The 24,825-nt window shown below is 48.8% G+C and overlaps 2 protein-coding genes across 8 annotated transcripts; one reads left to right on the top strand and one right to left on the bottom strand.

The window, feature by feature from the left end:
- Positions 1-1,841: 1,841 nt before the first annotated feature.
- lsm14aa (LSM14A mRNA processing body assembly factor a) lies at positions 1,842-7,530 on the bottom strand. 6 transcript variants are annotated; one of them, XM_076170769.1, is made up of 11 exons: positions 7,215-7,530; positions 6,193-6,356; positions 5,909-6,068; positions 5,191-5,298; positions 4,192-4,533; positions 3,183-3,365; positions 2,997-3,101; positions 2,864-2,966; positions 2,657-2,695; positions 2,290-2,530; positions 1,842-2,108 (listed from the first exon to the last, which is right to left on the bottom strand). In XM_076170769.1, the coding sequence occupies exons 1-11, from the start codon at positions 7,333-7,335 to the stop codon at positions 2,085-2,087; spliced, it is 1,590 nt and encodes a 529-aa protein (XP_076026884.1). In that variant the 5' UTR covers positions 7,336-7,530; the 3' UTR covers positions 1,842-2,084. The 6 variants fall into 6 exon arrangements, with proteins under 6 accessions (XP_076026884.1, XP_076026893.1, XP_076026902.1 ...); XM_076170778.1 differs by having other exon boundaries at positions 1,842-2,105; positions 7,215-7,529; XM_076170787.1 differs by having other exon boundaries at positions 2,864-2,963; positions 7,215-7,529.
- Positions 7,531-8,067: 537 nt separating this feature from the next.
- Positions 8,068-24,794, top strand: LOC142989351 (transcription initiation factor TFIID subunit 4-like). 2 transcript variants are annotated; one of them, XM_076138846.1, is made up of 15 exons: positions 8,068-9,392; positions 11,646-11,812; positions 12,265-12,351; positions 13,016-13,189; positions 13,410-13,532; positions 13,655-13,744; positions 13,881-14,078; positions 14,202-14,277; positions 14,369-14,477; positions 14,944-15,113; positions 16,363-16,493; positions 16,765-16,890; positions 17,476-17,532; positions 18,549-18,671; positions 23,045-24,794. In XM_076138846.1, the coding sequence occupies exons 1-15, from the start codon at positions 8,219-8,221 to the stop codon at positions 23,204-23,206; spliced, it is 2,967 nt and encodes a 988-aa protein (XP_075994961.1). In that variant the 5' UTR covers positions 8,068-8,218; the 3' UTR covers positions 23,207-24,794. The 2 variants fall into 2 exon arrangements, with proteins under 2 accessions (XP_075994961.1, XP_075994954.1); XM_076138839.1 differs by having other exon boundaries at positions 13,013-13,189.
- Positions 24,795-24,825: the final 31 nt, after the last annotated feature.

Here is a 24,825-nt window from a genome sequence, read left to right as displayed (position 1 = left end):
TGTCACAGCTCTACACTTGGATGGTTTTGGATATAACAGCACGATTCATTCCTCTTGTATTTGATTCTGTTTTCAAAAAGTCTCCCAAGAACAAAATGTTTTCGAGCCTTAATGCAAAGGAATAGCCACTACATAACTGCACAAACATTTGAAAAGTTCAATATCGTCTTTAAGATTCACAAATTTGCAAAACTAGACAAAGTCTCAAATCTCATAATCGTCTTCTGTCCTCTGTTATGATGCAACATTAGCTGGTATTCTTGAGCATTAAGGCAAATCAAGGAAAATATTTTCTCTACATTTCCTGAGCACACTTAAGTACTTTAAAGGTAGCTTTGCATGTCAAGCTGACATCTTTTCACAAAATTTGGGGGATTTGTCATTCTGGAGTCAAATCCATGATTCTGACATCGAACCAAGCAGCTTCACTGAAACTCAGGGGAGAAGGAAAGAACGCTTGGAAAAAAGCTTGTCAAAGTCCGAAACTGAGACGTGTCTTTAAACCTCACTTGTGTCTTTGTGGACACGTTTTCCCCGGGTGTGTTGCTAAATATGTTCCTGACATCCATGAAGTGCCTGTTACCCAGGGGGAGGAGTTGACAAAAGAAAGATCTCAGGACAGTCTAACAGAAAAAACAACATTTCCTTACAAGCTGGAACACCAGTGAATGATTCTAAGTACTTAAATCCTGCCAGGTCAGTGTGGCGTCAGACATGTTTCAGTCAAAAGTTCATCAGATCTTCGTTTCAATCAAAACTGATCCTTCATAACCTCAAAAAAGTATCAATATTGCTATGAAACTACGATGCTACACTCATACCAGATAAATCATTTTGCTTGTCTGTGTTTTTTTTCTACTTTATAAGTTGACATCACTTGTAGCTTAAGCAGGCTATCAACCACGGTGCAGAGTCAAGGGACAGAGTTAGTGGCTTTCCATGTTAAATGAAGAGTGTGTTGTGGTTGGTGGCTAAGATGAGCCCTACTCAATCTATGCTTTGTGTGGCTTCCAGTGCTGTTTGATGTCAGGAGGAAGATGCTGCGGTATAAATTAGTGCGTCAAAACAACAACATGTATGTATGAAGGATGATAACGATAATGTCTCAAAGTGCAATCACCTTTAACTGGCCTGTTTCCTGGGAAGTCATTAGTCCTTTTCTGCAGATGTAACCCTAACAAAGTGCTGTAAATCTTAAACCAGCGGCCCATCAAATTAAGAAAAAATTGAAAAACACACAAAAAAAGAGTGAAATCTGACCTGAATGATCTGCAGCCTGCCCAGCCACAGACCAAACCAACTGTGAACTGAGAACATAACTACCACACACACCAGCGTCGTATGTACGGCTGCCACCCGTAAGTGAAGACAAATCCTCCACATGAACCACAGAACCAAAGTAACGTACACACACAGCTGAACGTGGGCAGGAAGAGGTGAGAGGTGCAGCGGGTGAAACGGGAGCGAGAGGATCGACTAACACCACCACGTGACAGGCCGGACGCAGGATAGCAGGCCGACTAAATACATGTTGACATACGTGTAGTAGTACAAAAATACATGTTAGAAATATGTAACTGAGACCCTGTGTGGTCAAATTTGGTGCCGAAGTTCCGTTTCGGGATAGAACCCCCAAATAAAGCTATGTCAGTGAGCCGCTCAGTCACATACTCATGTATACGACCCTACACAGCTAACAAAACATTATCAAATACAGGTTTAGGAAAGGGGCAGGAAGGGTCGTCCGCTGCTGAAAAAAATACTAACATCCCTCTGAAATCTGACATTTATACATATAAGGGTTTAAACCGCCTGGAAATCATGTTTGAAGAACTTTGAACTTGTTTTTTTTTTTTACTTTTTCTGTCAAACTGTGTTTTGTGTGGCTTCCACCGCTGAGACACACAGAACATAAGTTGCATTCAAGCAGTCGACCCCAGTGCTGGTGACAAATATACAGCTAGGACACAATCCTCCTCCTCCTCCTCTCTCTCTCTTAAGTCAAAGACGTAGCAACCAAAACTAGTTTCCCCCATCGAGCGTGACGTGTGGCGCCTCTCTGTTGATCCTTCCTCATACTGGGACTACGCAGCCACTTTGTTGTCCTTCTGGAACAAAAGCCCAAAGAGAAAGACAGAACTTGGTCAAGATCCTGCTCAGATACTAACATTTAACTATTACAGCCCAGAATGGAAGAGGTGAGTATTATGGTCTGGCTCTGGGTTATGGAACCTGGAAGTCCCCTTAATCATACAGCGATCATCTAATGAATTAGAAGAATAACGTTACCCTGTATGCTGATAAGTCAGCAAACTCTCTGCCAGCCTGGTTTCCTCTGAATCCTCCCCTGAACCCTCCGCCTCCCTGTGGCGGCCCAAAGGACCCTCGGCTGGCTGAGCGGCCGCGGCCTCCACGGAAACCCATGCCGCCGCGCCCACGGTAACCTCCGCGACCCCGGTTCTGGCGCAGAGGGATGCCAAAGGTCTCAGCGTTCATCCGCCTCTCCTCCGCCCAGGTCTGCCTCCGCTCCCTTCAGGAGAACAAGAGGAGGAAAAGATGAAGAGTGGCAGGCAAGTTCATCCTTTATAGTATTTTACGACAATGACATTGGAAACCTTATTGATATTTTGGCAATTTCAAAATCTGTGATCTTTACCTTGGAAAACCTGTGACTCCAGATTTGTCGTTTAGTTTCCTGGATTGAGAAAGAGACAAAGTTATGTTGTGCTTAAATCAACCTTATTCTTTTGATCTGAGCAGTGGAAACAGCAAACAGCAGTTTGAACTCTGCAGTCACATGACAATAATTCTGTCAGTATTCTGTCTTTTGACATCTGCTCTAATGTTAAATGTTGTCTTCTACCTGCTGTCGTCACAGGAGATGTTGTCAAAGAAGGACTTGGACTTGTCGTAGTAGCAGTTTGGGCCTAGCGAGTCTCCTCCTCCTCCTCCTCCTCCTCCTCCTCCTCCTCCTCCTCCACCTCCTCCTCCTCCACCTCCCTCTTCCTCAGCGTTGCCTTCACTGTTCTGCGTCTCCACACTGGAGTCGGCAGCCTTCTCCTCTCCATTCACGGCTTTCTCTGGCTTCTCTGTCTTCTCATCTGTGCGGTGAGAGAAAGCAGTGGTCAAACCTCGGCCATGTGAACAGGCTCCATGTTGGCTTGAGCTCAGACAAGCTTTACCTTTCAGCTTTAGCTTGCTCTGAAACTCCCGGTCGATGTCCTCCTTGTTGAACTGGGCGTTGGCGCTCTCAAAATCAAAGTCTTTCTCAAACTTCATGGGTCCATCTCGGCGTACATTGAAGCGGCCCCTGCCGCGGTGTCCGCCCCCTCGCCCCCGTCGGTTAGGAGGGGGACCAGCAGGTACTGAAGGACAAGACAGGGAGACTGAATGAGCTGTAGAAGAAATACCACCGCATGGCAACACACACACATAGATAAACCAATGCACACATGCACAAGGACAACACATTCTATCTTCCTCTAACTAAGACAGAAGAGCAGCTGGGCCTCCTCACATGTTAGCCACAGTCTCAATGATGTCACAACTCAAATCCACTTCAAACATGGAGTAAATGCAGTTACTGGTCACAACACAGCACAGACAGCAGGATCAAGTGTTCACAGAGCATGATGTCGCCCTCTGAACACACGCAGACGTCACGTTGGCTTGACACCGTTGACATGAGTAGCATGTCAATCTGCACACACACAGCAGCAAAGGTACACACGTCAAACAGGGATGATCGATGTCAAGTGATTGTAGAGGATGAGCTTATGGGGCCCACAGTCCAAACGGAAAGCTGGAGCGGAGCGGAGAGGCATGCAGAGTCTGAATGGGCATGGAGGGGGGGCTGTTGGAAATGGGGTTCAGAGAATTGGGTTTAACCTGTGGAGCGTTTATTGGCATCCCTGCCTTCGCTTCGTGTCTGCTCAGACTCGGGCTTGGGGATTTTCTGGACGTCTGTGCCTGGAACAGCAAAGACTTTCAGGGTGAACAGTCAGGACAGAACAGGCTGCATGTTGCTGTGAGGAGAGGCGGCACTAGAGCCCTACCTTCAGACAAAGGCACAATGGGTTCAAATGTGGGACCTCTGAAAGAAAATGTTAAATCACACAGCGTGGAAATGCTTCTGTTCTAAACCACAGCAGACAACATATTACTGTACGGCACAATGGGCTGAGGTCTCACCTGAGTGGCTAAAGATACAGTGGGAAAACCCTGCTGCTGTGGAAGCCCTGTCTACAGCACCGATGTGAGAGATGGGGCGGGTTCGGGGTGCGGGCCAGCCTTGGTTGCCGCGGCCGCCCCTGAAAGTCTCGCCCCTCCTCGTGTCCATCCCATCCTGGTGCTGGATTTTCTGGCCGCCTTGGCCGGCGGCGGAAGGGGCGGTGCGACCGTGGGCGGGGCTTCTACGTCCCAAGCCGGGAGCCGGGGCCGTCATGGCGGCTGACGGGGCCGACGGGGCGGATTGGATCGCCTGATCGAGGGTGGGGCTCTTCGGCAAATGGTCCAAGCTGGGGCTGGTGCGTCCTGTGGGGAAACACACGGCCAATCATGGGTCAGCATCAACTGGAATCCAAATATAGCTGTGGGTATGGCTTTAGAGCAGGAGGTCTGATCTGACACAACATGCAGGTTACTGTGAAGTTACTGTGAAGTCTTTTAGTTATGAAGCCAGATTCACCATCATGCAAACATAATATCTATAAGTCAAAGGCAATTAGACGGTGATGTTTTGAAAGTCACCCAAGAGGCTCCATTGATTCCAGGCTCAGTAGAGTCAGAGCTCACATAACCTCCTGAGACCAGTGCTGAAATGTCTCTATGGCAACAACAAGGCCAATCACCTGTGACTTTGCATTAGATATTCTATAACAGATACCTGACAGTCACATTTTGCACACGGTATCGTCTCCCTCGTCTCTGTTAGTTAGTAGAAGTGAAAATGTTACAATCATAAAGACGGAGAGAGAAGCAACGTCTCCTGGGATCAAACACAAACATTCCAAAGTTCTGAATTTGATCCCTTTTTTTTAACTGAAACTGGAGTTTTACAGCCGATTCCCCCTTTAGTGTTAGATCTTTGGTGGTGGTCTGACCGATCCGGTCAGAGGTGAGTTAAGAACCACACAGTGTGCTGAGCAGACACACACACACAGATCAGTGACGCTTCCTCCGGGGTTTTACCTTCCGTTACAACGCTACCCAGAGACAGCGAGTCAGAGCCCAGTGCGCTGCTCTGAGACTGCGGTGTCTCTCTGCTCATGTCGCTCACAAAGGAGGGCACTGATCGTCCTGTATGGGAGGAACAGCAGGGATAGAGGATTGACAAAACTCTGGGTTCCTTTAAACACACCGAGCTGCATCCCTGTGTGCTAATGGACTCTTTACACCTGAGAAACCACATTACATCGCCCATGGCTCCCGCACAGCTGCCAAGAATTACAGGTTGATGCTGGGGGGTCATTTACACCTGCTGACTCTGCAACATCTCGCACAAACACTGTTTAACACGCCAGACATGACACACACTCTGTCTACAGGCTGTGTTTATCTACTCTGCACATGCTTCAGATGTTTATCAATTAGCCGTTCTGTTGTCAAGGTTGAGTTTAAAAGTGGACTGAGGCAGCTGTCACTCATGGATCTCACAGCTGTAGGTGATACCAAAGACGCAGCTGTGAAATGTTCCAAAGCTCTGGTCCCCACAGCAGTTTGACCCATTTACACGGTGCTGTAATGACAATCAAACGCGGTTAAAACCAGATCTGCACCTCCCGCACAGGTGAAGTGAAGGCCTCAGCTACAGGTCCACTTCCTACAGACTGGGTCTTGTGTGGCTTGAACCGTCAAACGGACAAGCTGCAGCATGGGAGAGGGACTTGGTTCAGGTCTTTGTACTTACCAACACCAACAGCCCCAAACTGCGGGGACACGAGGGGACTGGTGCTGAACTGGTTGTAGGCAGGAACAGGGGGCCGGTTAAAGAGGCCATAGGAGCCAGCAGACTGGAGGGCGGGCGGGGCGCTGGCAGCGATAGACGTGGAGCTGGAGCTCAAGGAGGACTGGGAAGGAAAATGCAGACTTTTAATGTTGTGAGCCACATTTCAAAGAAGCACCAGTAACTTGGGTCGCTTCAACTACAAACACAGATCATAAATGAGGTTGAGTGTTTTCATAGGAACGCACCTGGACGATGGCAGGGTCCTGAGGGAGAGAGCACGTCTGCTTGGGCGGCTCACAGACGGTCAAGTCCTTGATGTCGCTGCCTCGGAAGATGATGTACTCAAAGGTGTCATCCCGAGGTGGAATGGGCCGGTCGGTGGGGCGATCCTCGGTGCCGAAGGAGCGGACTGGCAGGAGGTCAGAGGTCAGGGTTAGCGTGGCAGGTTAAAGGATGATAGACATTAATCCTGTTAACTTCTCCTGATAAACACTGACAAACTCAGGCGTGGGACAAGTCTATCTTTACACTTCATCTATGGTCTCGTTACCTTACAGCTGTGTGTGTGTGTGTGTGTAAATGAAGCCGTCAGAGTTGTTATCTGATTCAGTTAGAAGAAAAACACGCCAGGAGAGTTGATATGTGACGTCAGTTGGTGACTGACAGGCTGTCACTCAGGTTTGCTTTGTCAGAAACGAAACTATGCGCGAAACTATGATCGACGTCGTTTAATGACAGAAACATCTCCTGTGCAGTGACTTCATGTTACACTGCTGCATCGCTAGCATCGCTAACATTAGCATGAAGTTGTCAAGCTGACTCATGTTGCAAACTGAGTGTAACGCGATTTAATGTGCAAACTGAGTTAACGTTCAGCTAAACCCCAACATCAGAGAATAGCCCGCACTTGTTTTAGTCTCAAATTATTTGCTTCGACCATTGGCGGTGGCGCTACAATTATCTTCCTTCACGAGTGAACAATGTTGTAGCATCTTAGCATGCTAACAACTTCGTTTTGCCATTGCTGCAGTTGCTATCATTGCTAGCGTTAGCTCATGTTAGCAAACAAAAAAGAGCTAACCGATCATCTTTAACTTGTTCACACTGCGGATTGGGTTCAATCTAAGTGCGTCTGGCAGCTCAGTCGTCCTCTGGTATTAAAACCACAGTTCACCACTTTTTAGATCATAAACACGGGACAATCACAGGAGGGCGCTATCACAAGCTAATAGTAGCTAGTGTAGCATTAGCCAGCTAACTTCGCTACCTTTGGCAAGTGCGACAGTTGAGTTCTCGGTGTCGATGGTGTAAAGGATTCCTTCGTAGCGAATCTCGGCCTTCGAAATGAGGCTGATTTTGCTACCGAGGTAGGGCGTCCCGCCGCTCATGGTGTCTCACAGAACTCAGCAGCGCTGTCAAAATACAAATTGAGCGGCCCGTCTGAACCGGGTGGCTTGTCTAAGAAACAACTGTTCCAAAAATGTCTGATTTGTGCTTCTCCACGGACTCGCTCTTCTCTCCGTTACAACATGGCTACCTCATCTTCCATCGAATGGTTGTTCACGCGGGGGCTAACGGGAAATCGTAATATCGCGCGTATACGCTCCGCCATGAAAACTAGATATGTGCTGAATAGAAGAGCAAACACCCGCACAGTCCCCGTCACCAGCGTCGCCTGAAATACACGGAATAGAGTAACTTTACTCAATAAATGCGCAGTTTCGTAATGATTTCATCATTAATATTTCATTACTGTTGTTTTGTTTTCTGGGTCAAGTGTTTTAATTAAATTCTACTAGTTTATGAATGTTACCTGGCATCTCCGTAGTGACTATTCTATCGTTGTCAGTTTCGATAAAATAAACATCAAGAAAATGAAATAAATACATATACGATAACGGTACAGAATATGTACGAATATGACACAAAGATACTCGTGTGTATAAATAAAAAATAAAATAGAATTAAAAATGTATGAATGGAAAACACGGAAACAACTCAACTGCATGAGTCGGAGATGAGTGAGACATAACACTTTTTAATGCAAGACTTTGGTTCCGGTGTAAATAATCACCATACAGTGCATAGAAGCATTTGTGCGATTAAAAAGCGGCTGATAAAGTATCTAATGCCTTTTTCCACCGATGTGGTGCGGGCGCCACAACAGCGACGTCTTTTCTGTTTATCATATTCTATGCTCAAAAACAACACGGGTCCTTCGCGCATGCGTACATTCTAAAATACGATTTGCACAACGGTCCAACATCAAAGATGGCGGGAGCCTCCGACCCACTGGAGGACATGCTCTTCAATGAGGTGGATGAGAAAGCAGTTAGCGACTTAGTTGGCTCCCTGGAATCACAACTCGGCGATAGAAAAGCTCCCGTTGCTTCATATTCCGACGGAAAGCGGGAGGGAGCTCCGAGCGCTGTTAGTCACTTCTCAGGGAAAGTGCGCGATCAAGTGGGGTCTCTGGAACAACCGCAACAAGGGCATCCAAAAGCGGGGTTAAACCAAGAACCGGGCGCTAATGAGCCACTCTCCGGTAAAACCCTCACCTCCTCTACCTCCTCTGTCGCTGCCGGGGCCGTAATAACCACCGGAGCCAGTCTGCAAACAGTTGGAGCATCTCCTTCTAGTATTTCCCCCATACAGGGACCCGCAACTTTGCCCACTCAGTCCGCTGCTGCTAGCTTCCACCGGTCTGCTGTCCTGGGTCCGAGTCCGACCCCCAGCCCCAACGTCCTCCCAGCGGCTATCAGGAGCGCCTCACCCGGATTACAAAGTTTAAACGGCAGCACCGGAGCTGTAAAGTTAGCGAACTCGCCCGCTGTCCCTCCTCCAGCCGGGGCCGGCACTGTAATAAGTACTGTCAGCGCTGGTAGCTCCGCTGTTATCGCTCCCATGGCTTCACAACCCAATTTTCCTGTACCTCAGTCCACGGTGGCAGCGTCTCCCACCATAGCTTTGCAGAGGCACCCCAGCCCGGTGACCGGCGTCTCACAGAACGGAGTAGAGCCCAAAGGTGCCCCTCTGGTGACCCAGGGTGCGCCTTCCCCTTCAGCCTCCACCTCTCAGGTCATCAACCACAACAACCCTCTCATGCACAACAAGATGTTGGTGCCAAGCCAGGCTGTTTCTGGAAGCTCCGTCATCCTGGGGACCACCCAACCACCTGCTACAGTCCAGTCCCCCATCAGCCAGACTCAGACCAGCACTGCTGTTATTGGGGTGAAACCATCAGTCAATGGAGTTGGGCAGCCCACCGTGGCTGTGGTGAGGCCGCCCGGCGCCCCTGTGATGGCCACTGCCATCCAGCAGCAGAGACCTGGGCTGGTTGCGACCACGACCAGGGCTGCTGCTCCTCAACCGCAGCCTCAGCTGGCAGTCCGGCCTCAGCAGCAGACCACCATCCAGCTGCCCCCCGGGTTCACCATACCTCCAGGTGAGCAAACACAACAATGTAGCACGTTTACTTTGCCTGATGAGTCGGTTGTTGTTAGATGATCTTACCTCTCAACTCTTGGGGTGGATGTTTGGGAAGATGCTGAGAAGCTGTCAGCATCATTCAGCTGCTTTGAGTTACAGCTAGACTGATGCTGACAGCTAATGAGTCACAGAAATCGGGATGTTGGCGAAATTTAAAAATCTGCAAACTAATTTCACTATTTTCAAAAGCAAGCTAACTTAACCTTTAAGACATGGTTACATTTTCCCTTTGTAAGCACACCTATTTAACTGTTTATGGTTCCAAGATCCATGTTCTCTTACTTCTACCACTAACCGGTAACTTGGTGTAGGTTTAAATGCAGAAATAAAGTGATCATTGTTGTTGTTTTAGATAGAAATTCCTGGGATTTCTGCCCCGTGGTTAATGTACCCAGTTTACCAAACCAAACAAAATCACCCATAATACTGAAATCTGTTCCCTAAATGTTTCTGCCCTTCAGATAATCGTTCACATTTCTGAATGTTGCCATTGATGGTTACATTGGATTTACAGGTAGAAGCTACTGTCAAACCCAGCAAGTGACTTTAGAGCGTCAAAGTGTTGATAATCATCACAAATCTCTCTGTGCAGCATGAACACATCCAATCCACCAGTTGCACAGTAAAGTAAAACATCAATTTTGTAAGTTGCGACTCCATTCCTCGTGGCAAACAAAGGTTGCAACCAATAAAACCCAAACCATGGTTTTCCCTGCCGTCATGGCGTAGGCAAAATGTAAACAAAACAAAAGAAAACAACAAAAAGTGCCGTGGGTAAATGGCTAACTTGGGCGTTCCATGTCAGTGCCACTGCAGGGGCACACAGAGGCGGTGTGTGTCAGAGGAAATGAGACTGGAGTCCTGACGCAGCAGCTACAGGGATCCTGCAGGAGAGAGAGTGTATGGCGTCAGGTAGCTGTCATGTATCTTAAATACGAGAGAGCTGCTAACAGTTTTGAGCTCCTTCTCCTTCCTGCACGTGGTCGCTGTGTGACGCACATAAACAAAGTTTAGAGCTCCACGTTCCCATTTTTACGCCTTCAATTGTCTTCCGAGTACTTGGGATATTTTCTGGCCATGCTTGTAACCGTTAGTAACACACTAGTATAATAGATATCTGAGGCCAACTGGTCAGGTGACGCACAGTAACACAAATTCCTCATCAGAGCGTTCAAGCACTTCGTTGGAAAAGAAGAAGACGAACAATGATCGAGACAAATTGTACGACATGGAACAATTTACGGTGGGAAGTTGGAGCTAGTTGGTAGTTGCTCTCACATGCGAAGTGACTGCGGTCACAACGAAGCCAAGGAGCCAAGCGAGGAGCCAGAAGGCACAGGAGCGATGTTCACTGATCTGGTGAGCTCCAATAGAAACAGACCTCCTGTTTGGTAATATGCAACATATAGAAGAAGAAGAAGATAGACGTTGGGAATGAAAGGCTGAAAAGCTGCTGAGGAGAGCAGTTGGAACAGAAGCAATGTCAGAGATGAAAGAAGAAACAAGTCTAAGTTTAATAGTTTGGGGACAGTAAAAAGAGTTTAGCTCTTCATGCTAAAGTGTATGAATTTGAATGTAGTGATATATAACAGCGTTGTCGTATATGTACGTTTGAATGGCATCACTCACTGTGCAGTTTTTCTTGGATGACATCATTATGGTGTATATAAGAAGGCATTAGAGCCTGATGAGAGTGATGTCATTCTGTGCTTCCTGAATCAACAATACGAAGTAAAGTTCCCTGGTCTCATCGTGTACGGGCGCCACAGACGTCCAGCTTGGTGCTCAGCCGACATGCGTGGACCGCAATCTAGAGGTATAACACCCAAACAAATGTTGCTCCCACGGCAACATACAGTGGGTTTAATCGGAGTTGTCTGTGTCGATGCTGAGGGTTCACAGTCATGTAACTTAGCTCTGTGGTGTTTATGTGATGCATGAGCACGTGGATCTGGATCTGCTGCTGTAAAGCCTGGAACAGGATCTCCAAATCACGACTGGTTACCTGCCAACTAAAGCATCTGTGAGCGTTGTCAAATTACGAGCTGCCGCAGATATTTCGTCAGGCGGCTGTTAGTGATTTCAGACAACATAGTAGATGTCTGTTTGCATTCTCTGGCTCGTATCTGTCCGCCGGTGTTTGGTCTTAGAAGCGATGCGTTGCTGTCAGGTGAAGGTTCATGTGACTCTTCTCTCTCCCCCCCTGCAGGCATGGTTCTGGTCCGGACAGAGACCGGGCAGCTGGTGATGGTCCCCCAGCAGGTCCTGGCCCAGGCTCAGGCCAAGACACAACAGGGTCAGGCGACAGTGGCCAACATCTCCCCGAGACCCGTGACGCCGACGGCCGGGGCTGCCATCCGGGTCAGCACTGCCGCGGTACGTACGGAGAACAAGCCATCAGGGCCGGGGACCTCAGGCGTAGTGAGACTTCTAAGTGACACAGAACCTTACTGATGTCCTGTTTGTTTTAAATGACCGTAGATGACCGGTGAACCTTGGAATATCACAGTTTTGTCTGTATTCTAAATTCTACAACATCGTCCCAGTCCCAGACAAATTCCCAGTCCCAGACAGCACTGTAAAGAACGTCTGGGCTCTGGCTGCAATTTTGTTGCGAGTCCAAATTCTGCTCTGTTTGCTGGGCAGAGATTCATTCCTGCTCTCTAAACCAGTGTGAGCCGCTCGTTCAGTCAGCATCCATCAGGCAGTCTGTACTTTCATCTAATTTCGCTTTCATGTCGGGGCTCTGCTGAAATAGCCCACACACAGCGGCGTGCACTGAGAGGAGAGGGGCGAGTGTGTTAATGTGTGTGTTCTGCCTCTTTCAGGCTCCTGGTGCCACCCAGACCGTCCGCCTGGCGTCGCCCGGACAGACCAGGATGATCCAGTCTCCTTCACCCGCCACCACTGTACAGGTGTGTTTACATGTATATGCCTGAGTTTACCCTAAGAGACAGAGCAATTCTGATCAATACTGAAACAATTTTCATTTGGAGAGCCTTTTAAACACCTTCACTCGTTCCCTGCTGCAGTATAAGCAGACTCTGGTAAGATAGAGATCCTCTTGTTCATAATAATAATGATGCTGCTGAGGAAACTGAGAAAAGTAATTGCATCCATCAGTAATTGGCTGTTGTATTTGGTGGCTGTCAGAAGTTACTTTGCTGAGGCTGAACACCCCCCCCGGCCAGCTGTTCCTCATGCCGAACATAACAAAATGAACCCTGGGCTGAAACTTGACGAGGAGGCCACACAAAAAACAAAGGCTGCGTCCCGCTCCACACTAAGTACAAAGTGGGGACAAGGTTCTGAGCGTGGCAGACTGAAGCTGACACCTGAAGGACCCAATACACAACCACGTGTAGAGTTTAACACTTTCCACCTGAGTTACAAGCTTCATTTTTAAAACATTTTCTCACATTACATTTCTCAATTGAAGTTGGATTTTGATGCACTTCCTATGTGTCACCACTTACCATGACAGTTCTTCTTCAGGGGGCTTAGATGCAGAGACCAGATGACCACACAGTGTCCATGTAGTGTTGACATTGATGATTGGTTTTGTGTGTTTCCCAGAAGGCCATCACCGTGGCTCCTGGTGCCACAGTGGCGACGGTGAAGATGACCGCCCCTCAGAAGGGCCAGACAGTGATCACGGCGGGGGGCCAGGCTATGGCCAAGCCCGTCAACGCGCCCGCCACCATGACCAACACGACGCCCGTCACTCCTGCCAGGGTCACCGTGGTGTCACAGGTCAGCCGGCAGTCAAAGTGACTGCAAAGGAGTTTATCACAGTTTAAACACAGTGGTCTGGCTTCCTGTAGCTCACATTTGAGAAAGAAAACATTTAACTAAGCACCTGTAATTACACACATTTACCTTTTTAATTAAAGAAACATGTGAGAACACGTGTAATAATGTGAGACTGGCTTTGATGCACAGTTTTGATCCCAGTTCCTTCCTCCCTGTGCAGGAGATGCAAGAAAACGTGAAGAAATGCAAGAACTTCCTGGCCACGCTGATCAAGCTGGCGTCCCACAACTCTCCCTCCCCCGAAACCTCCAAGAATGTGAAGGCCCTGGTGCAGGACCTACTCGTAAGCACGCTGATTCAATCTATTCCCATTTATTGGATTACATGGATTGATTGATCGGTTGATTGTCTGACTGAGTGTTTTCTCATTGTTGTCTGATTGACCTTTAACACTCTTTGTTCCAGGACGCTAAGATTGAGCCGGAGGAGTTCACCACTCGGCTGCAGGCTGAGCTGAAGTCCTCACCACAGCCCTACCTCATCCCCTTCCTCAAGGTACCACCGCCCCACAACGGCTACGGCTTATAAATGTTTCTAAAATCAAAGATGTATGGCTTAAATGTAATACTTCTAGTGGTTTTTCTGCAGTAGTAGATGTGAGGGTTTGATCTAAACCTGTTTTGCTCCACAGAAAAGCCTCCCCGCCCTGCGACAGTCTCTGCTCAGCAGCCAGCAGTCTCTGATGCCCGCCCCCGGCACCTCCACCCCGGTCATGGTTGCGCCCGCGGCCATCAACACCACCACCACCACCATCCGGCCGCGGATGCCCATCAGCCCCGCCACCAGCACCGTCAGACTGAACACGCCTCTCGCAAACACGTCCACCTTGGTACGATGATCGTCTGTCCGGGTTTTAGATTTTATATATCAAACCCTAATACATAAGCCAGAGAAGCGACTGCCTGTAAGAGTGATTGCATTAACTTTACATATCCTGTCCCATCTTATCCAGGGTGTTGGCAGAACAGGAGTCCAGACTGTGCAGACCAGAACGCCGATGGTCATCAGTCAGACTCTCAGACCCCAAGGTAAAGCCCCAGCTGTGTGTTCATGGATGAGTGTGCGATGTGAGGCGTGGCAGACCCATGATGAGCTTGAATGTTATTGTTTCCCTCCCAGGTGCCCTTGTGAGGGGGCCCATGACCATAGCTGGTAAAAGCACACACGTTACCCTCGCCGCCCAAGCCAATCAGAGGAAGCTGAGTGACCCAGGGGGAGGGACCTTCAGGTGAAGTACAAACAAGATAACTGAGGGCCGAGGGCAAGTGACGACTAGTCGACCAACAAATCCGCCAAACAAAGCAAAAATACAGCATGCAAAATGTATTTACACATTAATCAAAGGCAAGAAATACATTCATTGATTAAAGCCACAAACTTTCGTAATTTGGTGCGTTCCTCCTCCACTCTTTGCTTTCTGCCATCCCAGACATGCAGAGGCTCAGATCTGCCACCAGAGGGCAGCATCGGCCTTTTGCCTCCCGTTACTGGGAAGCGATCATACAGTTCACTTATGGTCCAGATGGGTCCCAGTTGTGTCATAACAGATTAAATGCCTTTACACTTGATACTTTAAATGTGATAAAGGAAGTAAGTTAACACAATCAATAGAAGTCTTCAGTCATTCTGTTCATCCTGTCAGAACTGTGAGGCAGGGTTTTGTAATCTCTCTCACTTGCTCTTCGTCCCCTCAGAGATGACGATGACATCAACGACGTCGCCTCCATGGCCGGCGTCAACCTTAACGAGGAGAACGCTCGTATCCTGGCAACCAGCTCGGAGCTCGTGGGCACCAAGATCCGCTCCTGTAAGGACGAGGCCTTCCTGCCCCCCGGCCTGCTGCACCGCCGCATCGTGGACACCGGTAAGGACGCTCGCCAGGGGAAACATGGGGCGTCCCTGCGCGCCACATGTTTACATGCAGCAGGCGTTTGGTCAATGAATTAAGTTAAGCGATGGTCAGTATTAGTCACAGTCACCACTTCTGGACACGTGGAAGGTAAACAGAGAGGACACTGAGGGATTCCAGCAGCTTCTCCACACTCTTCTTGCTCTCCTTCAGGCAAATCATCCTTTGACACCACTTTCTACAGACATTCAGTTTAGTGAAGTGCAAGCTTGGTGGTAATGATTCAAGCTGGCGGCGGTTCTGATGCTCTCTGTCTCTACACAGCATTGTGGCGTGTTCAGAGCTTGTTTCAGACTCAGGTTCCCTTTGCTTCATTACCGCAGCGCTCTCAGCCCTCGATGGCGTCCGCTCGTCACTTTACCGGGAGCGCACCGAATCCCCTCAAGCCTCCGTGCCATTTTTAGAGAGAGAACACAGCGAGTTCTGGGGTTTGGATTTAAAATTAGACCAAGGACGAAAGCTTCCCTGCAGGCGGTGAAGAGGAAACATCCACCCCCAAACCCTTTGTTATCTCCAGTCTACAGTGGAGTTTTAAACGTTTAAGTATTCACTCTTGATGGTAAATGTCAGGTTTTAGTTGTGAGCACTCAGCCCGGCTTCAAAGGAGACGGATCGATCATTAGAGGAGGCACAGAGAAACACATTCTACACCTACAGGAGCGTAAGCAGCTGCAGCCACAGGACACAAAACCAAGAAGCAGCTGTGGACTCTTCTCGCTCCGCACACCTACACTCCAAACCCACCGCTGAGAACAACAAGTTCACCTTCCCTGTCAAAACTTTACCACAAGTATAAAGCAGAGAAACGCACCCTCTACGGTCCTGTTGATGATGCTATGTGGCGGTGTGGGCGTGCACGGGGGCCGACCGCTGTCCTCTGGGTGGAGGCTTTCAGCTTCTGTCTGGGATTTGCGAGGAAAGAGAAGAAAAGCTTAATCTCTGTTTCACTCACACAGGCACCTCTCTGTCCGTCACAGCTCGTGTTTACAGGCCGGGTGGAGGCCGGTCTGACCTGCCGCCACTCTCCCTCCATTATCATGCTTATTATTTATGATGTATATGACAAGAACAAATACTCTTACAACAGGATAATAATCAGTTTTGATGTTTTTGTCCCCTTATTCCAGTTTTAGTGATGAGATTTAGAAGTGTTCAGATGCATCTCTCCTCACGTCGACCCGTCTGTTTGTCTTCTTCCCCTCAGCTAAGAAGCTGGGAGTGACCGAGGTGCCGCTGGAGGTGGTCAACTACATTTCTCACGCCACCCAGTCCAGACTACGCTCCCTGCTGGAGAAAGTGTCGGCCATCGCTCAACACCGCATCGACGGCGGCAAGGCAAGAGCGACCGCAGACACACGGGATGGCCAAAGTGTTATTGTTGTTAGACAGCAGCTGAATGTGTATGCAGTTTATCAGAATCATCAGCCGCCTTGCTTTACTGTGGAGAAAGTTCTCAATTTTAATGTAACAGGAAAGTTAAGCCTGTTTTTATTATCAATCTCAAATCTGTGCGCTGTATCATTTACGTTTGAATGTTTTCTCCCCTGCTTACCCTTCCACCCCTCTTTCTGCCTCATCTTCATCTTCCTCCTCCTCCCTCCGTCAGGACGAGGAGCAGTACGACCAGACCTCAGACGTTCGCTCTCAGCTGCGTTTCTTCGAGCAGTTGGAGCGAATGGAGAAGCAGAGAAAGGACGAACAAGAGAGAGAGATACTGATGAAGGCTGCCAAGGTACACACACACACACACACACACACACACAGGAATTCTATTTCAGTTATTCAGTTTGAAAACTTTGTTTCATTTCGTTTAAAGGTGTCCTTTGTTTGTGGTGTGTGTGTGTGTGTGTGTCCGCATGTCAGTGTGTGTCAGTGCTTATGTGTCTGTGCGTATTTGTGTGTGTGTCCCATGGGGGAGAGGTGACACATGAAAGCAGAGATAATTACAGCACTGACCTTCATTAGACATCATTAGACACACACACACACACAGATAATTACCTTGATGTGTAGCAGCGATGTCATTGAGGAGGAGATTATCTGTGTAGAAGTCGGTTGTGTTGCCGTGTTAAAGATGTCAGGTTGATTCATCGGCCCAATAAGTGATAAAGATTAAGACTTTATTTGTGTGTGTGTGTGTGTGTGTGTGTGTGTGTGTGTGTGTGTGTGTGTGTGTGTGTGTGTGTGTGTGTGTGTGTGTGTGTGTGTGTGTGTGTGTGTGTGTGTGTGTGTGTGTGTGTGTGTGTGTGTGTGTGTGTGTGTGTGTGTGTGATGAAGAAACACAGGACTCTAACCCATCTGTCTCTTGTATTTCCAGAGTCGTGCGCGGCAGGAAGATCCTGAACAAGCTCGACTGAAGCAGAAGGCAAAGGAGGTACGGCTTCACATCTCATCTGCAAACCCTTTTATTCCTGCTGACACACACACACACACACACGCTCCTCCGCTCTGTTTGGAGTAATTGTTCTCCTCATACAGTGCCACCAAACCTCCTTCTGATGATGACCAACCTAAGACCCAGAATCACACCTGTGACCCTTGACTGGGCTCAGTAACCTGTAGTAAGGTGGAGGAAGTTCACGCCGTCTGCGGAGCGTTCTTGTTAATTCCATTGGTTGGAACACAAAGCAGAGCTGAACGTTCTTCTGTCTTCATCATTTTTGTTTGTTCACCTCCTTTCACCGATCTGTTTAACTCTCGCTCGCTGAGTTTCTGGGTTAATTGATTTGTTCAGTGAGCAAATTGTGCTCAGCCTGTGTGTTCACAGGCAAAGAGCCGCCCTGGTGGAGGATCAGGTACACTGCATCAATCACTCCCCCCAAACACTGGAGCTAATACCTGATGGGAATACTCCAAAGTTGCTTGCTGAATGGACTCTGTGATGAGATCCAGGTTCTCCAGCTCTGAAACTTTGGTGCTTCCGGTCCTCCACAGCAAAAATGGAAAGAAAAACCCTTCAGCTCCTCAAGATCCACATGCATTTCTGCTGCAAATGATCCTAAAGTGGGAGGACAGTGGAGAGCTGCAGAGTTATCTTCACATCCAGGAGAACATCTAGGCTGGTTGCTACAGTAACACAGGCGGGACAGGTTTTTACTAAAGAGAGGAACAGCTTTGTCACGAGCCAAAGATGTGGGATGAGGACGTGATGTAGAGAGACAAAACCAGTGCAGCATTGGGCAGTGCCCTGCCCGTGGGCTGCTGTTGTGTCTCAGTGTGAGCGCTGGCTCTGTCTGCAGCCTGATGCTTCGGTCCTGGCGGTATTGATCCCAGACGCTGACGGATGCTCTGATACTGTCATGGAGCGATCTGTCTGCTGTTAAACATCTGCTGAATAAACGTCATTCTGGGATTTGAAGAGAAACGTTTCTCTTTTGTTCTCTCCCTCAGATGCAGCAGCAGGAACTGGCTCAGATCAGGCAGCGAGACGCCAACCTCACGGCCCTCGCCGCCATCGGCCCCCGCAGGAAACGCAAGCTGGACGCGATGGGCGCCGCCAGCGCTGGCACAGAGGTGAGGTCAACAACACCAAACATCTCAGACCACAATGCTCCAACTCGCTCACAAGCCATCATCACCACTCAGTCATGAATGTAGTCCAATCCCAGTCAGATTCCTCTCCTGTGCATGACGTCATCATGGAGTTTAACACATTAAAGTGGGAAACAGGGTTGAAGCTTCACGTCACTGCCTTTCCCTCCAGCAGGGGGCGCCACCTCAAGCTTCAAGCTGTGTGCACCCCTCTGCTGAATTACTGTGCATCACTGTAACGACAAGAAGCTGCCACACACACACACACACACACACACACACACACACACACTCTCTCTCACACAGCAGTTTGAGCTCTTAAGATTCAGCTTCTGTTTGAGACATCGTAGTCCTTTTCACCTTTCATCAGTGCGGCACAGCGACGGCTGCCTGAGCGATACTGACAGCAGAGAAAGACGAACCTCGTGACCTTTACCATCAGAACACACACACACACACACACACACTCTGAATGTGACCAAAGTTGAGTGAAGGGGGTCAGTGGCTGCCTGTGGGCATGTTGTGGGTGTGACCACCCTCGCTCCCTCCCTCCGCCTCTCTCTCTTTCTCTCTTTCTCTCTGTCTGTCTCTCTCTCTCTCTCCCTCTGCCTCTCTCTCTCTCTCTCTTTCTCTCTGTCTCTCTCCCTCCCTCCCTCAACCTCTCTCTCTCCCTCTGCCTCTCTCTCCCCTGCTCTCTCTCCCTCCGCCTCTCTCTCCCCTGCTCTCTCTGTCTCTCTCTCGCCCTGGGGGCATTCATAACTCTATAGAAATGAGCTTGGGGCTGCTTGTGGGCGGGGGGGCGGGGGTATCGTGGCCTGGAGGCTGGCTGCAGTGCTGTATGGGTGCTTGCCTCGTGCTCGCCCCACCCTTGCCCCACATACTCTTTCCCTCGCTCCCTCCCCAAGTTATTCTCTCTCTCTCTGCCTGTCTCTGTCCCTCTCCCTCTCTCCACACACACACACACACACACACATTCTGCCAGAGGCTGGCCCCCCAGTGGTTTCAGACAAAGGCAGCAGAATGAGAGCTCTCAGGATGGAGGGATCAGGGGAGCCCTGGGGAGAAATCTAACATTTTGGGGGTGGGGGGGCGTAATGGACTTTTGGGCGTGTGAGCTGTCTGCTGGCCCGGTCGTTAGTAATCTAGCCACAGGATGTTTAGCTGGATTAGTGGGTTTTTCATATCTATGAATGTTATGCAAGTTCAGGCTGTGTCTCTGAGCAGGCCCGGTGCCCTGGGCTCAGCCTGAGCTCAGCCTGGACTCAGCCGGGCTCAGCCTGGGCTTGTCAGAGCTTCAGTAAATAGGGGTTGGCCAGTTTTGGAAAAGCAGTCTGGTCTCCACTTGACCTGAGGTAAAAAGGTTCGGCTGGTTATTTGTTGTTTTCCAGAGAAAATAACAAAGCTCCTGCATTGCTGGCGTGTATTCATAACAGCCTGCCGCCCCGGGGCTCTGGGATGGGGGAGGATGTGGCTGATCTGAAGCCTGATCAGGCCTGCAGTCGGGAGCTAAAGGGCGTACTGAAGCTGCCTGGGGGCAGATTAGATAGAAAAGGCAGCGAGGGAGGCTCAAAGAACAGAAAATCGTTTGTGTTGGATTTGTGAAAGTTCCTCCATGAGATCGGTCGAGACGAATTAACATGCGGCTCCTACAGTGTCCAGCATGTATGAGGTTTAAATCTGGACCAACATAAAGACGACGTACATGTTCCCATCTCAGACAAACCGTATCAGCAGCTGTATTATTCTGTTTTAGCACCAAAGTGTTTGAGGTTTTTGTTTGATGGCAGCAGCAGTAAAGCCTTGGTTCTTCTCTCCTTTGTGTCTTTAATTCTGGAGCCATTGAAAAGCTTCTGAGAGTCAATAGAGAGCAGAGATGTCGTGCCTGCTGATGAAGAATGGATTATTGTAGTGAAGTCTCCCAGCTTGTTCTGTGATGCACCCGTGTGTGTGTGTGTGTGTGTGTGTGTGTGTGTGTGTGTGTGTGTGTGTGTGTGTGTGTGTGTGTGTGTGTGTGTGTGTGTGTGTGTGTGTGTGTGTGTACCTCATGCAGTGTACGGTGTTTGCAGGCAAATGTGTGGTGCAGAGGAGGTTAGTGTGCCTGCAGGCTGTGTGGCTTCATAATGCTCTGATTGTGTTCCTGTATGGACCTGGAGCTTCATTCCTATCCTCTGCTGTCAGCTCTGCCTGCAGGCTCTGCTCCCATACAAATGGAAGCTCCAGCGCTCTATACAGGCCAAGAGCTGCATTTATATTTAGTGTGGTGAATAAGTAGAGAAGCTCACACATCCAGACGTCTGATAGAGCGACGCTGCTCTGTTATCTTCACTAAGTGGGTCAGGAGCCACGCCTCCGTCCAGGTGGCAGGGAAATGTAAATTAATTTCCATCAGCTGCATTCAAGCAAATCCAACATTAATAGCCACAGAATCAACCCGACAAGCGCCGGTCACTCTGTAAGAACAAGTAGAGGAAACACAGTAAACGCTCCCCAGATCACCGCCATTACCTTCACTGTTCATCCAATACCATCTGCCTCCACCCACGCTCCAGCAGTCACAGGAACCATCAAAACCCCACAGCTCCTACTTAGACTCAGCTCCTACTTAGACTTAGCTCCTACTTAGACTTAGCTCCTACTTACACTCAGCTCCTACTTACACTCAACTCCTACTTAGACTCAGCTCCTACTTAGACTTAGCTCCTACTTACACTCCGCTCCTACTTACACTCAGCTCCTACTTAGACTCAGCTCCTACTTAGACTTAGCTCCTACTTATACTCAGCTCCTACTTACACTCAGCTCCTACTTAGACTCAGCTCCTACTTAGACTTAGCTCCTACTTGGACTCAGCACCTACTTAGACTTAGCTCCTACTAACACTCAACTCCTACTTAGACTCAGCTCCTACTTAGACTTAGCTCCTACTTACACTCGGCTCCTATTTACACTCAGCTCATACTTAGACTCAGCTCCTACTTAGACTTAGCTCCTACTTACACTCAGCTCCTACTTACACTCAGCTCCTACGTAGACTCAGCTCCTACGTAGACTCAGCTCCTACTTGGACTCGGCTCCTACTTGGACTCGGCGCCTACTTAGACTCAGCTCCTACTTAGACTCAGCTCCAACTTAGACTCAGCTCCTACTTACACTCAGCTCCTACTTAGACTCAGCTCCTACTTAGACTCAGCTCCTACTTAGACTCAGCTCCTACTTACACTCAGCTCCTACTTAGACTCAGCTCCTACTTGGACTCGGCGCCTACTTAGACTCGGCGCCTACTTAGACTCGACGCCTACTTAGACTCAGCGCCTACTTAGACTCAGCTAATAGAACAAAGAAGTGTTTCTTGTTTACTGGACTTGACACCAGGATGAATGGGCTCTGTTCATAATTCAGTTGTGTTCTGTTCATCAGAAGGAACATTGCCTGCGGATGAAATGAGAATCTCATTAACAGTCTTCTGTTGGCTCTGCCCTCAGGCTCGTATCGACTCCTCAGTAGTCACCTGGCTCTCTGTGCAGTTTGCATTACTGGCTCACAACCAGCCATGGTGAAAAGCAACACTCCACTGCGTCGCTTAAACCTGTGTTAAGTCGTGTTGTTGACGGGCGAATCCTTAACTGAGGTGATCGATACAACCCCAACACCTTAGATTAGATTTTGTCAACAACTTGGGAACTGGAAATGGTACAACGGAAAGTTTGTGAGTTTATTGGTGGAGGGGGTGATAATGATCTAATCAATAATCATAAGGACTCGGCCTTGGCAGAGGTATGGGCTCTCTCCGTGCCTGTGTATCATCGGGGTTAATTCAGGAAACCGTTTGTGCGTTGCCACTGCAGCATTCCTCTCTGCCCTTTTGAAACGCTTCGCCCCTTTGGTTCGCCCCGGGCCACTGAGGCGCCATGGGAATCGACGCTCGGAGTTATCGTGAATTGAATGTGTGTGTTTGCATAATAAAATCTTGGGAAAGAGGGCTTGTTGAAGCAACATCCCTATGAGTGCACAGCAGTTGCATTTAGGCGAGTGGCCTGGGGGGCAGGGCGGTGCCAGGCCTCGGGCTGGAAACACACCTTTAAACTTCAAGGTGTGGTGATCTTCCTGCAGGTCTGGGCTGAATGAATGACGAGCTACTGTGGGAGAATGACTCCGTAATACTAATGTGTAAGATTCAGATGCTTCCAGAGAATTACACCGCTACAGAATTGTGCAAATGTTTTAATGTGCCAGAGGTGGAGACAAAGTAACACAAAGCTTCAGAGGAGTTCAGTGAAACAACCCAAAGTGGCCGACAGCGTGCTGCACTCTGGCCTCCAGCAGGCTTGGCTTGACTCTCCTCTCTCTTCCCTCAGGTGGCTTCGGGCTCGGGCGCAGGCTCCTCCGCGGCTTCTTCCTCCCGCCAGCAGCTCCGCCAGCGGATCACACGAGTTAACCTCAGGGACTTCATCTTCTGTCTGGAGCAGGAGCGATCCTCGGCCCGGTCCTTGCTCCTCTACAAGGCACTGTTGAAATGAGGCGTCCCCCAAGGCAGCGCGCTCGGCCCACTGCAGATCATAGACTGGATTTCACTACACCTGCTCCCCTCCAGGTGTTTCACTCTCACCCTTTATTTAGGTTTTTGTCCCTCGTCCCTCTGCCCCACCACTTTAGCTCTCTCAGTTTGGTCTGCAAACTTTCTCACCTGGAGCCTTTTCCAGTTCTCTTCCCTCGGCACTCTTCGACAAGGACGACATTTTCAGCTCAGCCACGTGCCTGGTTTGGGATCGCACGCCGTTGTGTTATTTTTTTCTCTGTGTGTGTTAACGATTCTGATATGGCGTATGTTGAATCAAACATCTGAAGGTGCCGTTCCCCAACTGGGCGCCCTCCTGAGAGTGCGCTCTGCTTTTTACCCGTTTTGCTCCCAGGATGGTTTTCAGCATTACGACTCCAGCGCTGTACCTCGAGCGGTGCCTTCTGAGTCTCTCTCCTAATCTCGCCATCACAGCATCAAGATTTTATGTGTTATTTCTTGCTAACTGTAGCCCACTCAGCTACCCACTCAGGACGCTGCACAGCGACGGGCTCTCGGGCTCTCCCACATGTTTAATCATTTAATTATTTCATCATCGTCAGATCTGTGATAAAGTCTTTTGGTTGTCGAGGCTCCCGCAGTCTTGCAGTCACTTTTTGCATTTTAATTTGTTGTCTGCCGCTACAGGGTTGAATCCAGTAATGAGTTTTGGGAACGCTTCATTCGCCCAAAGCTTTAAATGGTTGATTCCCGACCATGATGTCTGTTTGCCTGTTGTTTTTCCCGTGGAATGAGCGGTGAAGCTTCCTGGCTGGTAATCGCGTGCGGTTTGAGGGTGTGTGTGTGTGCGGGCGGATGAGTGTGTCATTGCGCAGGCGGCGTGGATCCACAGCGACAACGGTAACATTTCAAGGACTTTTAAAGGTTAACACAAACTCTTCACGGTTGACAGTTTTAGGTTGAGTTCCTATGGGCCGTGCAGACGCAGGGAGCTGGCTCTCCTACACAACCCAAACTCACTCAGGCTTCCATCATGAAGGCCAACACAACGCAGAATTATACCGCTCGGATCAAAACAACATTCCTGCAGTCTCCTCCTCCTCCTCCTCCTCTTCATCCTGGCTGGCGTGCGGTTAACGTTTTAGCTCGATATTAGAATCAAGTCACAGTCTGAAAATATCGACCTTTTACTGTTGAACATATTAATTTGTCCTAGTAGTTGAATATGCAGATGCTTCACGGTTTGCTGTTGAAAGGTTGTTTTTAAGGATTTTTGGAATGGGTGTAAATTGAAGGTTTTTAACGCTTTAAATGTCTTTTTTACCATAACGGGCATTTGGTTTGTATAGTATATAGCTCTAATTGATAATTGAAGCCGTGGTGTATGTACTGTATATTCAGTAAGAGTCTGGGCCATCAGAGCGCTCAGCTACAGTATCATCTGTTGGAAGGACACAACTTTTGCGACTATTTATATTTCGTACATTCTGTATTCGACCCTGACGCATTTCAGGCAATGCAATTTTACAATTGTTTGTACCTTTGCAAAAAAAATGAAATAAAGAAAACGATAAAGAAAGTTTTGATTGTCGTCGTCTTGTGTTGTTGCCAAAGATGCGA

Source organism: Genypterus blacodes, unplaced genomic scaffold (assembly GCF_046128005.1).
Source record: "Genypterus blacodes isolate CSIRO-AG114 ecotype Tasmania unplaced genomic scaffold, CSIRO-AGI_Gbla_v1 ptg000015l_1, whole genome shotgun sequence".
Lineage (NCBI taxonomy): Eukaryota > Metazoa > Chordata > Actinopteri > Ophidiiformes > Ophidiidae > Genypterus > Genypterus blacodes.
The sequence above is the reverse complement of the archived record's forward strand: the minus strand, read 5'-3'. Positions and strand labels throughout refer to the sequence as shown.